The following is a 13530-nucleotide window of genomic DNA, read 5'->3' as shown; positions in this document are numbered from 1 at the left end:
TCCTTGGCTATTTCCTTCCTCAATGTTTCATAGTTCTCCCTGTAGAGGTCTTTTACCTCCTTAGTTAAATATATTCCTAGATACTTTATTTTCTTTGGTTTTACCACTTTTGACTCTGATATTCATCAGAAAGCAAGATAATTAGAAATCCCTGATTGTAATCTTCATGTAAAATATTTAACAATCATAGGTAAAATGAGGCCAGGAATGGTATCACACACATAAATTCTTTTCTTTATTCTAATAATATTACCCTCAGTGTCTGTGCTAGGGTAGTGTAGTGACAAAAAACTTACTAGTATGTTTGTAACATTCCCAACTCCCATCCCACTGAAGAAAAGTCTATATTGACTTAGTTTCTTACTTTTTCTTTCCTCCAAAATTTATTATATTTTAATCAGTGTTATTTCATTTTAAGCTCCCAATATATTTCACCCAAAAGGCTCTCATTTTGCCCTTGCTATTCAGAAGCATACTTATGACAATGAATAACTCCTATTTTTGTCTTATATTTACAATGATCTTTTCATTGGAACAAATGGATTGGTTTTTTTCCTTGGGTTTCAGATCTCATCATGTTCAGCATAAGATGTTAAATGTAATTATCTACTTTCTCTTCTCCCTTTGTCTCTAGAGCTTTATTTCTTGACTCTAGAAGATTTGCCTAGGTCTGTGGGCCCCCTCTCTCTCATTCTCTCTCTCTCCTCTTACCAAACATCCCGTCTACCTTCTTTTATTCCCTATCACCCTTCTGGCTTCCCTTAAACCAAAGCATTTGTTGTTTGTACACAGTGCAATATATGATTGTCTTAGTCTGTTTGGTTGCTGTGACAAAATACCATAGACTAGGTGGCTTACAAGCAACAGAAATTCATCTTTCACAGTTCTGGAGGCTGGAAAGTCCAAGATCCAGGCACTGGCATATTCGGTGTCTGATGGGAGCCTGCTTTCTGGTTCATAACCAGCCATCTTTTTGTTATGTTTTCTCATGGTGGAAGGGGTGAGGGAGGTTTCTGGGATCTCTTTTGTGAGGGCACTAATCCATTCATAAGGGCTCCAGCTCATGACTTAATTACCTCCCAGGGCCCCTCCTCCTAATACCATTATATTGGGATTATGTTGTAACATATGAATTTTAAAGGGCCATAAACATTCAACCTGTAGCAATAATATTTTTTAAAAAAACTTTTACTGTCTTATGACATTCTACAGTGGATGCTATTTTGGTGATTCTTGAAAAACCTCATATTTCCTTGAGAATATCAGTGTTCTACTGTATTTTCTATTTTATTTCATTTCTAAATCTTCTGTCAAGGCATCCCAAAAAAAGAGAGATGATAATGCTTACCCTATGGGCTGTTATGAAGTGGCTTTTAAGATGCTGTCTTGAAAGTTTGTAGTATCTATACTGACCAAACAAATAAAAAAATAAACACAATCTGACAAGTAAATGTAAGATTGTATTCATTTCTACACGTAATGGGATGCAGCATGGAAAACAAATTGGCTGGGGCAAGAGGGGCTAATTCAGTATCCTGGAAAAAGGAGATGGTAGCTTTTCTGTGGCGTTGACAGTAGTGACTGAGAAAGACAGATCAAGGATGTAAAACCAATAGGCCTTTGTGATGAAATTTGGGACGACTTCAAGGCAAACTTCAGATCCTTAACTTACCATCTGTGTGAGCTGAGAATATCTACACACTTATACTTTCTAGTTCTCTAACTTAGTAATTTCCAACCTTTTTGGCATCAGGGAACAATTTCATGGAAGACAATTTTTCCACAGACAGAGGTGGGGTGGGGGATGGTTTTGGGATGATTGAAGCACATTACATTTATTGTGCAGTCAAACTTCTCTGCTAATGACAATCTGTATTTGCAGCCGCTCCCCAGCACTAGCATCACCACCTCAGCTCCACCTCAGAGCATCAGGCATTAGATTCTTATAAAGAGGGCACAACCTAGATCTCTCGGATGATGCTGCTGCTGATCTGACAGGAGGTGGAGCTTATGCGGTGATGGTGATGTGAGCAATGGGGAGTAACTGTAAATACAGAGGAAGCTTCTCTCACTCACCTGCTGCGCACCTCCTGCTGTCAGGCCTGGTCCCTAACAGGCCGCTGACCAGTACTGGGGTTGGAGATGGCAGATTTAACTCGTTTGGAAAATGATAATAATTTATGATATTTCATAGGGATATTATCAGATAACAAAATCCCCCATTAAGTGGCAAAACAATCATTTGGGACTCCTACATCTAGAGTACACACCATTCCAAAAAATATATTATTGAGGCTAATATATTCTCTGACCCTGTGCATAAAAAGACGGGGGCAGAAATAATATTTCTAGGCAATCCACACACCTTGATCGCATTTAATTTCACAAAACTTACTTTTAATAAGCATTATTTCGATTAATAAATTATCTGGTGTTAATATGAGATAGAGATGGCCAAAATATTTTTGACTAGCGTCTTTCTAACATTGTGGGTTACTAACTACAGTAGTCAAATATTAACTAGCTGCCATAACAAAATTATGACATAAAAATTAATGCACACATCACATTCTATGTAAACTATTTTAATTACATTACAGATCATACATGAATTATTTATAGGTTTAGTCTTCCTGAATATTATAAGTTGACTCTGTGGGAGAAAAAATTGGGATGGATTGAGTACACCTAAAATTCAGAATTCATTTTCTTTAAGTGATGACTATGTCAACTGATATCCCTAGTTGGGTAACAAATCCTACAACGTGTGATTTTCCCTGGAGAGCTAAAGAGCAGAAAAAAGTGATTCATTTCAGTTAATGACTTGCTTTTTATTTTTCTTTTCTTCTCCCTCTTTTTAGAAAAAAAAGTAAGTAAATCATTTCATCCTTCTTGGTGCCATTACTATTTTGTCAGGAAGACAGATCTTCCAAATTTTAGGAAACTACAAATCCAAGTCTTACGTGTTCTCATTTTCTTTGTCTCTGTCTTCTGTGGCAGCCTTTCCTTCACCACTAAGCATTCATTGTGCCTCTACCCTGCCCCCACCACCTTTTGTTCTTTAGAAGACACTCATTAACATTTGCTAATGTATCCTAATGAGCCATCATTAGCATCTCTGATGTGAACAAAAGCAGTGCTACAAAGGAAGGGTAGAGATGTGTACAGAGTTCAGCCAGCCTTTTATGCTTCTTTGTGCTTTAGGAACAATCCTCTGTTTCAGTTGTTTCATAATTCTTTAGCGTTTTTTTGTTTGTTTCATTTCATTTGTTCATGCATATATCTTGACAACCATTCTTCTTCATGAGTTGGAATATTGCAGAAATGCTACAGAGGACAGAAAATTTCCTTTTTGTTCTAAATAATCAAAGGATATAAGCGTAGCTGCTAAGGGTTTATAACACACATTTATATTTTCATCTGGTTGTTATTTTGGTATCCTATTACTATAAAAGATTTTAACCACAGAAATTCACACAAGAGAATGTATTTTCATTTCACCACGCTTATTTACAGTGATTGCCCTTTATGGTGATAATTGCAGTATGAAAGCACACACCCTGAATGTATATTATGACAGCATGATTAAATTAAAAAAAAGTTCCCTCCCCCCAAATAATCTAAATGTAAAGAAAATGCAAGTCTCACCACTTACTTATTTTGTAACTACAGAGAGCTCTAAAGTGTCTTTATAAATAGCTATTTATTTATTGAATATGTATAGTTTTAAAAAAAAGCCAACCCTCCAAACCCTATAGAGTAAGAGCTGTTTTTGTTCTTTCTGTAGACCAATGATGTTGTGAAATACCTAATTGCAGTTTCTCACAAATACTCCAGCCTGTAATTCGCCATTTGAAGAACTATGCTTCAGCGTTTCATATTTGTTCTTCCAGCACAGGGGTGGTAGAATTTGGAAACATACCAGCTACCCACTTTGCTCAGCCTGTGTTTAATTATAATTTCATGTATGGCAAAAGCAGAAGGAAAAAAATGCAAGAAAATTTGATGTGCATCTCCTTTCCCTCCTTCTTAAGTACATAAAAAAAATATTTATTTCTATTGTAAAAGGAGAGAATGGGGATCTTTATTTTGTGTGGATTTTCTTTTTGTTTCCTTTCTGTTCAGCTCAGAGTTAGTCATTCTCTCTGTGACCTCACAGTAAAATATAATTCTCCACAGACTTCATCTTGTTCCATTTGTCAACTACAGTATTTTATATTGTGCTTTTAATAAAACAGGCATCAGTAGCTATTTATTCCCTACTTCTTGGGGGCCCTAGAGCCTCAAAAATGAGTATAATCTAGAAGAAAAAACATTGGAGGATGACAGCTATTGTAACAGTTGTAATTTTTGCCTGTCCCCTTCTTTTGGGTGGGTAAGTCTTACCAAAAGCCAAAATTATTATTCTCTTTGCAATTTTAAAACCACAAAGATTGAAAATAGCTATTTAGTTTCTCCAAGAAATTATAATGTTTGAAAATATGACCAGCTTTTTGGGGCATGTATTATGCAAGTTTCCATTAGGATGTTTTGGAACACGTGTGCCCCCTCGTTTTCTCAACAACTGTTTTTAAGGATGATAAGAAAGATTGTGGCACATGCAGAAGGAATATTAGCCTAGGTCTGTCAAATTGAATCTTTCCCCCAGATACTTTGATGGTATTTTAGTATCATGATCTCATTCTGTGTTTCCTATTCCTAATATTTTTTTAAATGTCTTATAGTTTACAGGTTGATTAAAGTATTGGATTGACATGAGAACTAAATAATTCTTCTCTTCATGCAATGGCTTCTGAAATATCATGCTTTCTTCTATCATTTGAAGGGCTTGGGATTGTTGTAAACAAATGCTATGAGCATCTTCTTATTCTTACCTAAAAGTAGCAAAAGGAAAAGTAGCTGCTTAGTTAACTGGAGTCAGATTTAATGTCTTGAGTAGGTGTTATTCTAGAGTAAAAAGAATTGCACCCCATTATTTTTATTCAATTTTGTAGACAGTGGCTTTCATTCCCTGCTTCACATCCACTAGCTGTGTTCATCATAAATGAATGGAAGCAGAGAGGTGGGCCATTCTCTACATGCAGATGATTACCTGAATGTAGTTTGGTAACTCAATCTGGCATCTAAGTGGCTCACTGTTGGATAACTCTTTAGTCTTCTTTATAGTTAACTTTACTCATTCCTTTTGAAATTTGGATTGATTTATTTTTTGTTTGGTTTTTAGAAAAGCAGAAAATCTGAATGTTCTTGGCTAAAGCTTGTACACACACACACACACACGTATGTATGTATATATATAATTTTCTCCATATTATAATCCGTATCACCATCATCATTAAAATTGCTATAATCAAAGCTTAACATGGCTTCAGACATAGAATTTTCAGAGCATAAAATCACACAGGGTCTATTAATAAGGATGCTGAATTTTAAAGAGATTTTAATTTTTAAATCATAGCTTATTTTTTATAGTTTCACTGGTCTGTTTTCCCTCTTGTCTCTTTTTCCCTCCTCTGCCCCCCAGAGGAGAGATTTCATATTTTTATTAAGGGGCTCATAATTCTCCTTCCTTATAGAACATGACAAATTTTTCTTTGGAATACACCATCTTTTTTTTTTTTTTAAAGTACTTTTATTTATTCACATTTTCTAGATACTCACCTTGACCTTCTTATTAAAGCAAAATGTTGACAGTAGAGATAAACTGAAGGTGGTCTGATTTTTGTTAACCTGAGGTTACACATATATTTAATGCAATATATAGAATAGAAAATATTTATTTATAACATATAGCAAAGACAAAAATGCAAATTTTTGCTTTCTTTATATTTAGCTTTATATTTATTCTTTTCTTTTATCATTTACTGTAATTCTCACCCCATTTTTATTCTTTTACTTTCCTTTCTTTGCTATACTCTTCTCTTGCTCTCCTTACTCCTTCCATTCCTCTTTCTCTTTCTTTTCTTCTCCAATTTCCCATTCTTTAGTTTCAGACTTTTGAATTGGTATACAGTAGACCCAAATATAAGCAAGGGGGCATATTAGTAAGTTGTTCAGTCTTTTAACAAAGTTGCAGTCAGAGAAGCACAGCCCAGGAACAGAAGCAAAAGAACTATGAAATTAAGGAATTAATAATCTAACTTGTGTTGTTTACATAACATTATGAGGGGTTCATTTTATAATCTGCATCATTGATTTCTCATTCTCATTGGATCTTTCCTATCAGCATAGAAGAACATTCTAACTAGGAAAACTATCATTCTATTCCTCATTGCCCATTCTTTCTTGAAGCCACACAAATTCAGGCTTTTGTCTACAGACTTCATCAAATCTATGCCTGCCAACATTATGATTCATCTCCATAGTGTCAACTCCAGTGGTCCATTTTCAGCCGTCACCATACTTGACTTAGCAGCCTATGACACATCTCTTTGATGCACACCACTAGCCTTCTACAATCTCCTATTTTCCTTCTACTTAACTGATTGTTCATTCTGTCTCTTTGGTTGGTTCTTCTCCCTGTCCTCTCAATTTTGGAGTCTCTTTTTCCTGTTTTGTTTACGCTCATTTCTTTGGTGATCTCATCTGATCTTATGGCTTTAAATGCCATCTATATGCTGATAATTCCCAAATATATATTTCTAGCCCAGACCTTTCTTCTGAACTCCAGGCTCTAATTAACATCATACTTGAATCTCAAATAGGCATCTGAAATCCACCACATCAAATTAAACTCCTGATTTTCAATACTTCCCACCTAAGCTATTTTCCCTATAGTTTCCCATCTTCATTTCTTGCAATTCCATCCTTCCAGTTGCCCAGGCCAAAAACCTTCAAGTTCTCCTTTGATTATTCTCTTTCTTTCACATCCCATGTCACACCTGATGAGGGTGACATGGGTTCATTAGCTAAGATTTGGAAATGTGCTTGTCATGCCATAATTAACATCCTTTTCAAGGAAGTTTGGTCTGAGTTAAAAGACACCCCATTTGTATGAGAGTGGCTGATTTCCTCACACACAAAAAGGAATCCTGAGAAGAAACACACAAAAAAATTCTAGTAAACATATCTAATAGATTTCTGCTATAGCGCAAGTAAGCTGGCTAAGATACTCATACCTAATCTCGAACCTTACTGTTAGAAAGTCATTCTTTTCCATCAAATGGCAAGATCCGTTAAAGGCAGTGGTATTTTCTTTTACAATCTACAAACTCTTATCCCAGAGCATTTGCTCTGTATACCTTTGTGTGCACACAATCAATGCTATTTAAATAAATGAATTTTCAATTACCAAAGTAATAACTCAATGTTACAGACATTGCTTCAAGAGCAAAATGTGGGTCAGAGGAACAGGCGATACCATTCGACTCTTCTGGCCACTTGGCTATTGTGTGATCCTGAAGAGCCACAAACCACTTCCAGCACTAGATCCAAAAAGAAACAACATCCACTTTTCTGAACGACTCCAGTGCCTCTGAAATGGGACATTTTGCTGTTGTTTCTTTTTACTGTTCTAAATTACTGAGTCTATTTGCATGGAATGAGGATCTGGGTTGCCTAGGAGTTCATCTGCTCCCACTGCATATTCCTCTCTTAAATACGCACACTTCAATGCTGTTTTGCTTGCTGCCTCCAACATTTTGACAGACTTCCCCTCCTCTTCTTTTGCTGTCCTCCCATCGCTCCCCAGGAGAGAAGGTTATTTTTAAAGTGCATGATCAATAGGCATTGGAAAGCAGCCAGAGCATGAGGGATCATATGATTGGGAATAAGCTACTAGGGATTGCTGAGAGAAGCGATGGCAACGGGCCATCTCAAAGATTGAGAAAGGAAAGACAGTCTGTGGTTCCCATTCAAGTATTTTGAGTTATTCCTTTGCACAGCCTTTTGTCTTTGAGGGAGTTCTTAGCTGGGTTCCTTAGCATTGCCTTGAGTTGAAGGAGACACAGATCAGTGCTGATAATTACTTTTCGGACCAAATACTATCACATTAAAATCGAACGTGGTCTGGGGATAGTGATAGAGTCTTAAATCTCCTGGTCACCGTGCTGCTGTACAGTTCTTGATGTTGATGATGCCTTTGCTGACGGTTTGAATCAAGAACAAAACAAATATTATCACGATGGCTATAAAAAATGACTGTACCATAGCCAAAGGAATGCTCTTGAGCAAAGAAGGGACCTAATGGCAGGTGGAGATGGTCATGCTCAGACCAGTATCATGATTGGAAAGTCAACTCAAGAGCGGGGAATAGGCCATTTCTGCAGCACTCTTTATGCCATCACTTAGAAGTCACAGCTCTGTTTTAATTCTGTATTTGCCACTGCAGGGAATGTCTTCTCTTATGGATTTTCAGATTTTATTTAATGGTCATTTACAACTATCCTTTCTGTGCCAGAGAAGATGATCCGTGATACCAGTCCTACTTTTTCTCTCCCCTGGTTATTAGAGAAAACTAAATTGTTGCTTATCTCCTTGGCTTAATTCTGATTCTGCTGTTTTTATCTAACATATGATCCTTCCTAAAGATTTGCTTCTATTTTTGTTCATTAAGTAGGTTTTCTTATTTTATTTAATTTACTTAATCACATTCTAGTGAATTGATCATTACATATCAGTATAAGATATCGTGCAAATTTTTGTTTTAAATTTAATTTGGCTATGCCTGTTGCAAAATAGGCTGTGGGTGAGTATTTGCTGTTTGTCCTCAGCTGTTTCTGTGTTTTACATAACTGATAAGACCCTGCTCCAAGGCTAATCTTATATCATTAAAATGCCTTCCTAGGGAATTCTTCTTTGACTAAAGAAGCTTAGTGGTGGCATTAATTGCAAATAAAATACCATGACCTATTGTAGAATGTGGAATATCTTCTTAGAAGTGTCTGCCTTCATTATTGCTAACTCTCAGTAGTGACATAAAGATCTTTGTTCTGTCTGGATCCAGTTACAACCAGCAACAGAAGGCATATGTCCACTCTGAACAAAAGAACATTTATTTTCACATTCCGTGGCTGATGTTGAGTGATAACATTTTTGCATATCCTAAAAATTTTTATGCAGATGCCGTTTAAAAGTGAAATGTGGTTTTACAATAATCTGCTTTGTGAATGAAATTTACACTCTTGGCATGTGTTGCCTTTTCAGTATGCCCATCAAGTTCTGAATAATAACCCTCGACAGTGTGTGAGCAGAAACAAAACCAGAGATTGTTTCATCTGTTCATAGCGACATTGTTTGTCATCTTTGTTTTTTGGACATATGCCATTCCAACTTAAATAAAAATATGATAAAATTAATATTTTATAAATGAGTTTGGTTTTTAAGAAATGGTCTACTCTAATTTTAAGCTCAAGTGTCTAAACCTGTGATGAATGGACATTAGGTTGACAAGGGCAAAAAATCTGCCAATTAATATATTTTTCTCATATTTCTGTGTCATTAAAAATTTTATAAAACCTTTATATGCCTTTTTAAAAATGAAGCAAAACTGAAAACAAGGTGCTGTAGAAATATAGGGTGAGGAATAAACAGAAGATGTGTTCTTTGTCTTGGAAAGAACTGTAAAATCACCTGTCTCCACTCTGTCAAGGGGAATCATATATTGGGAAAGTTAGGCTATATCAATATGATACCTATAAAGATAATTGAAATAGAAAATATCAGACTTTAAGCTTTTTTTCTAAAGACTTTTGGATGCTTGGTAAACTGGTCGGAATGAATTATTCTCAATTTTTAAGTAGTTAATTTGGTTATAATAAACTAATTGATTTGGACATGTGGCTATAGCTTTATTAACAATTCAATTTTTTGTAAAATGAAATGACCCCACAAACCCCAAGTCTACTTACTGTAATACAGAATTTATTGTGGTTGAAGTTATTTTGAATTGAGCTGATAGGCTTATAGCTGATATGTTCTGCAAATCTTTGAAGGCAACAAAACAGAAGAATCTTTACACAGTACTATATGCTGTAGCGGTATATCTTTAATAAGTAATGCTCATTTTGACATGTTTATTGAAAAATATTTTTATTAACTGCACAGAAACGTGATGAGGAAAATAACAAAAGCAAAAACGAATTACTAACAATTGGTACAGCATTTAAATAGTTGCTATACTTTTTTTTTTCTTTCTTCAACAGTACAGATCCAAGTGGAGGAAAAAGAAGATGACACTGAGGAAAGCTCAAGTAAGTGGTGATGGGCCCACTTGGGATATGTTTCCTGTGAAATAGCAGTAAATTCAGGGAATTCATCCTCTTATCTTGTGGGCCTGAGCTACCACATGGGTAGATGTGTAGATAATTTCTGATGGTCTCACAAAAGGGATCAATCCAGCAAGCAGAATCCCCATTCTAGCTTCTATTCAGTTGGCACATACACCCATACCCCATTGATCAATTGCCCATCATCAAGTGTATGGTGGTCCAGGATATTTTGCTTTTTAATTTTTCTCCTACTTCTCCCCCAAAACCTTTTGACTCTAAAAGCTTTTCTCTAAGACTGAGTCTATATAACAGGACAGATTGACTATTTTTACTGAACTAACCAGGTGATTCAATGAAAATGAATAAATGTGTTCTTTTGTACCAAATTCATGGGTATTTTGTCCAAATTGCTCTGTTGCTTTTCCTTTGTGTAGGCTCAGCTCAAGAGACTGCATTGTGCCCTTTTTCTAGGCACCCAGAACATCAAGAACATGAGAAAGACCATTATATGAGCAAAAGCTTTGATTTTACCAAAAATGAAAGAAAGAACAGCATGTAAAGAAGAGCTCCAGCTGGGCACTGTGGCTCACTCCTGTAATCCCAGCCTGTAATCCCAGTCTGTAATCCCTGTAATCCCAGCACAGGGGGAGGCCAAGGTGGGAGAACTGCTTGACACCAGGAGTTAGAGACCAGCCTGGGCAATGTAGTGAGACCCTGTCTCTACAAAAAATAAATTTTAAAAAAGAAATTAGCCCGGCATGGTTGATGCATGCCTATAGTCTTAGCTGCTTGGGAGGCTGAGATGGGAGGATCACTTGAGCCCAGGATTTCTAGGCTGCAGTGGGCTATGATCATGCCACTGCACTCCAGCCTGGATGACAGAGTGAGACGACATTTCAAAAAAAAAAAGAAAAAGAAAAAGAAAGAAAGAGAAAAAGAGAACAAAGAGGAGTTCAATATAGGGACATTGATGCTATCAATTTAATACCCTGATCACAATGTGGCAGCAAATGAATGTTCACAATGCCGGTTGTTTTCATTAATTTGGTGCCTCCTAAATGGAAACAGCCCAGAGTCTCACACAGATCATGAGTTTCATGACTTGAACAGTGAATTGAATCCCTTCCAAAAGATGGGATTTGTACACAAATGTGCATTTAGTAGGCAACCATAAAATGTTCATTTTTTTAGAATTTGAATATTTGGAAACTAGATAAAGACTAAAGACTGCTTTTTGTTTCTAAATGGTAATAGCTAAATTTAATGACACACATTTCATCCATGGTAAAACTATGCGAGTTTAATAGTTTAGATTTTTTTTATTGACTTCAAACTAATTTATTTCCAGATTCTCCCTCTCTCCCTGCCCACCTCACATCCCCATCATACATCTATAATTACTCTTACAGAGAATTTTAAGAGCCACTTTAAAAATTTAATTCCACTATGATTGAAATAATGCTTTGTATGATGCCAACTCTTTTAAATGTATTGACACTTGTTTTAATGGCGCAGAATATAATTTATTCTACTGAATAGTTGATGTGCACTAAATGTGCTATTGTTATGTAGAGTGTTCTATAAATGTTAATTAGGTTAAGTTGGTTAATAGTGTTAGGTCTTCAATATCTCTAATTTTTTTATTATGATAAGAACACTTCACATGAGATCTACTGTCAATAAATTTTGAGTGTATTAATACAATACAGTACTGTTAACTATAGGTACAATGTTTAGAGCAGATCTCTAGAACTTATTCTTCTTGGATGATTGTAACTTTATATCCATTGAATAAAAACTCCCCATTTTTCTCTTCCCTTGGCCCCTAGCAACCACCATTCTACTCTCTCTTTTCTATGAGTTTAACTAGTTTAGATATCTCATAAACTTGGGATCATTCAGTATCTGTTCTTCTGTGAGTGACCTATTTCACTTAGCATAGTGTCCTCAAAGTTCATCCATATTGTCCATATATGGCAGGATTTCCTGCATTTTAAAAGCTAAATAATATCCCATTTTATGTGTATACCACATTTTCTTTATCCATTAATCTACTGATGAACATTAAGGTTGTTCCCACATCTTGGCTATTGTGAATGAACATGGAGTAAAAATATTTCTTCATGATCCTGATTTCAATTCTTTTAGATAAATACCTGAGAGTCAGACTGCTAGATCATATGGTGGTTCTATTTTCAATTTTTTGAGGAACTTCCATACTGTTTTCTATGGCAGCTGCACTATTTTATATTCCCACCAATATTGTACAAGGGTCCCAGTTTCTCCACATCCTTGCCAACACTTGTTGCATTTTGTATTTTTGACAGTAGACATCCTAACAGGCATGAGTGGATAATCTCATTTTGGTTTTGATTTGCATTTCCCTATTGATTAATGATGTCAAGCATCTTTTCATATACTTTTCGGCTATTTGTACATCTTCTTTGGAGAAATGTCTATTCAAGTCCTTTGCCCATTTTTTAAATTGAGTTATTATTATTGTTATTTTGCTTTTGAGTTGTAGGAGTTTCTTATATGTATTAGATATTAACTCCTTATCAAATATATGGTTTGCAAATATTTACTGTCATTCTATAGGTTGCCTTTTCACTCTGATTGTTTCCTTTGTTGTGTAGAAACGTTTTCGTTTGATGAGGTCCCACCTATCTATTTTTGCTTTTGTTGCTTGTACTTTTGGTGTCATATTCAAGAAATCATTACCAAGACCAGTATCATGAAGCTCTTTCTTTACGTTTTCTCCTAGTTATACAGTTTCAGGTCTTACATATAAGTCTTTAATTCATTTTGAGTTGATTTTTGTGTATGGTTTAAAATAAGGGTCCAAATTATTTTTTTTTGCATATAGATATCCAGTTTTCTCAACACTGTTTTTTGAAGAGACTATTCTTTCCCCATTGTGTATTCTTGGCAACCTTATAAAAGATCAGTTGACTGCATAATTGTGGCCTCTTTGTTCTGTTCCGTTGGTCCATATTATTTTTACACCAGTACCATACTGTTTTAATGACTATAGATTTGTGAAATATTTTGAAATCAGGTAGTATAGTGCCACCAGCTTTGTTCTTCTCTCTTAAGACTGTTTTGGTTATTTGGAATCTTTTGTGGTTCCATATGACTTTTAGGATTGCTTTTTTTTTTTTCTGTAAGAAAATGCCACTGGGATTTTGATAGGGATTGCTTTGAATCTGTAGATTGCTTTGAATAGTATGAACATTTTAATTATATTAAGTCTTCTAATCCATGAATATAGTATGTATTTCCATTTATTTTTGTCTTCTTTATTTTACCAATGTCTTATGGT

General features: G+C 35.4%; 1 protein-coding gene across 1 annotated transcript in view; it reads left to right on the top strand.

The window, feature by feature from the left end:
• TMC1 (transmembrane channel-like 1) overlaps window positions 1-13530 on the top strand; it is a 174130-nt gene that overhangs the window by 23362 nt on the left and 137238 nt on the right. Inside the window, exon 3 of the mRNA XM_012641587.1 lies at window positions 10143-10190. Coding sequence (XP_012497041.1) covers window positions 10143-10190 — 48 coding nt within the window. The remainder of the gene's footprint in view (window positions 1-10142; window positions 10191-13530) is intronic.

The sequence above is a fragment of the Propithecus coquereli genome, unplaced genomic scaffold (assembly GCF_000956105.1).
Source record: "Propithecus coquereli isolate 6110/MARCELLA unplaced genomic scaffold, Pcoq_1.0 Scaffold166, whole genome shotgun sequence".
In the NCBI taxonomy this organism is placed as follows: Eukaryota; Metazoa; Chordata; class Mammalia; order Primates; family Indriidae; genus Propithecus; species Propithecus coquereli.
The sequence above is the reverse complement of the archived record's forward strand: the minus strand, read 5'-3'. Positions and strand labels throughout refer to the sequence as shown.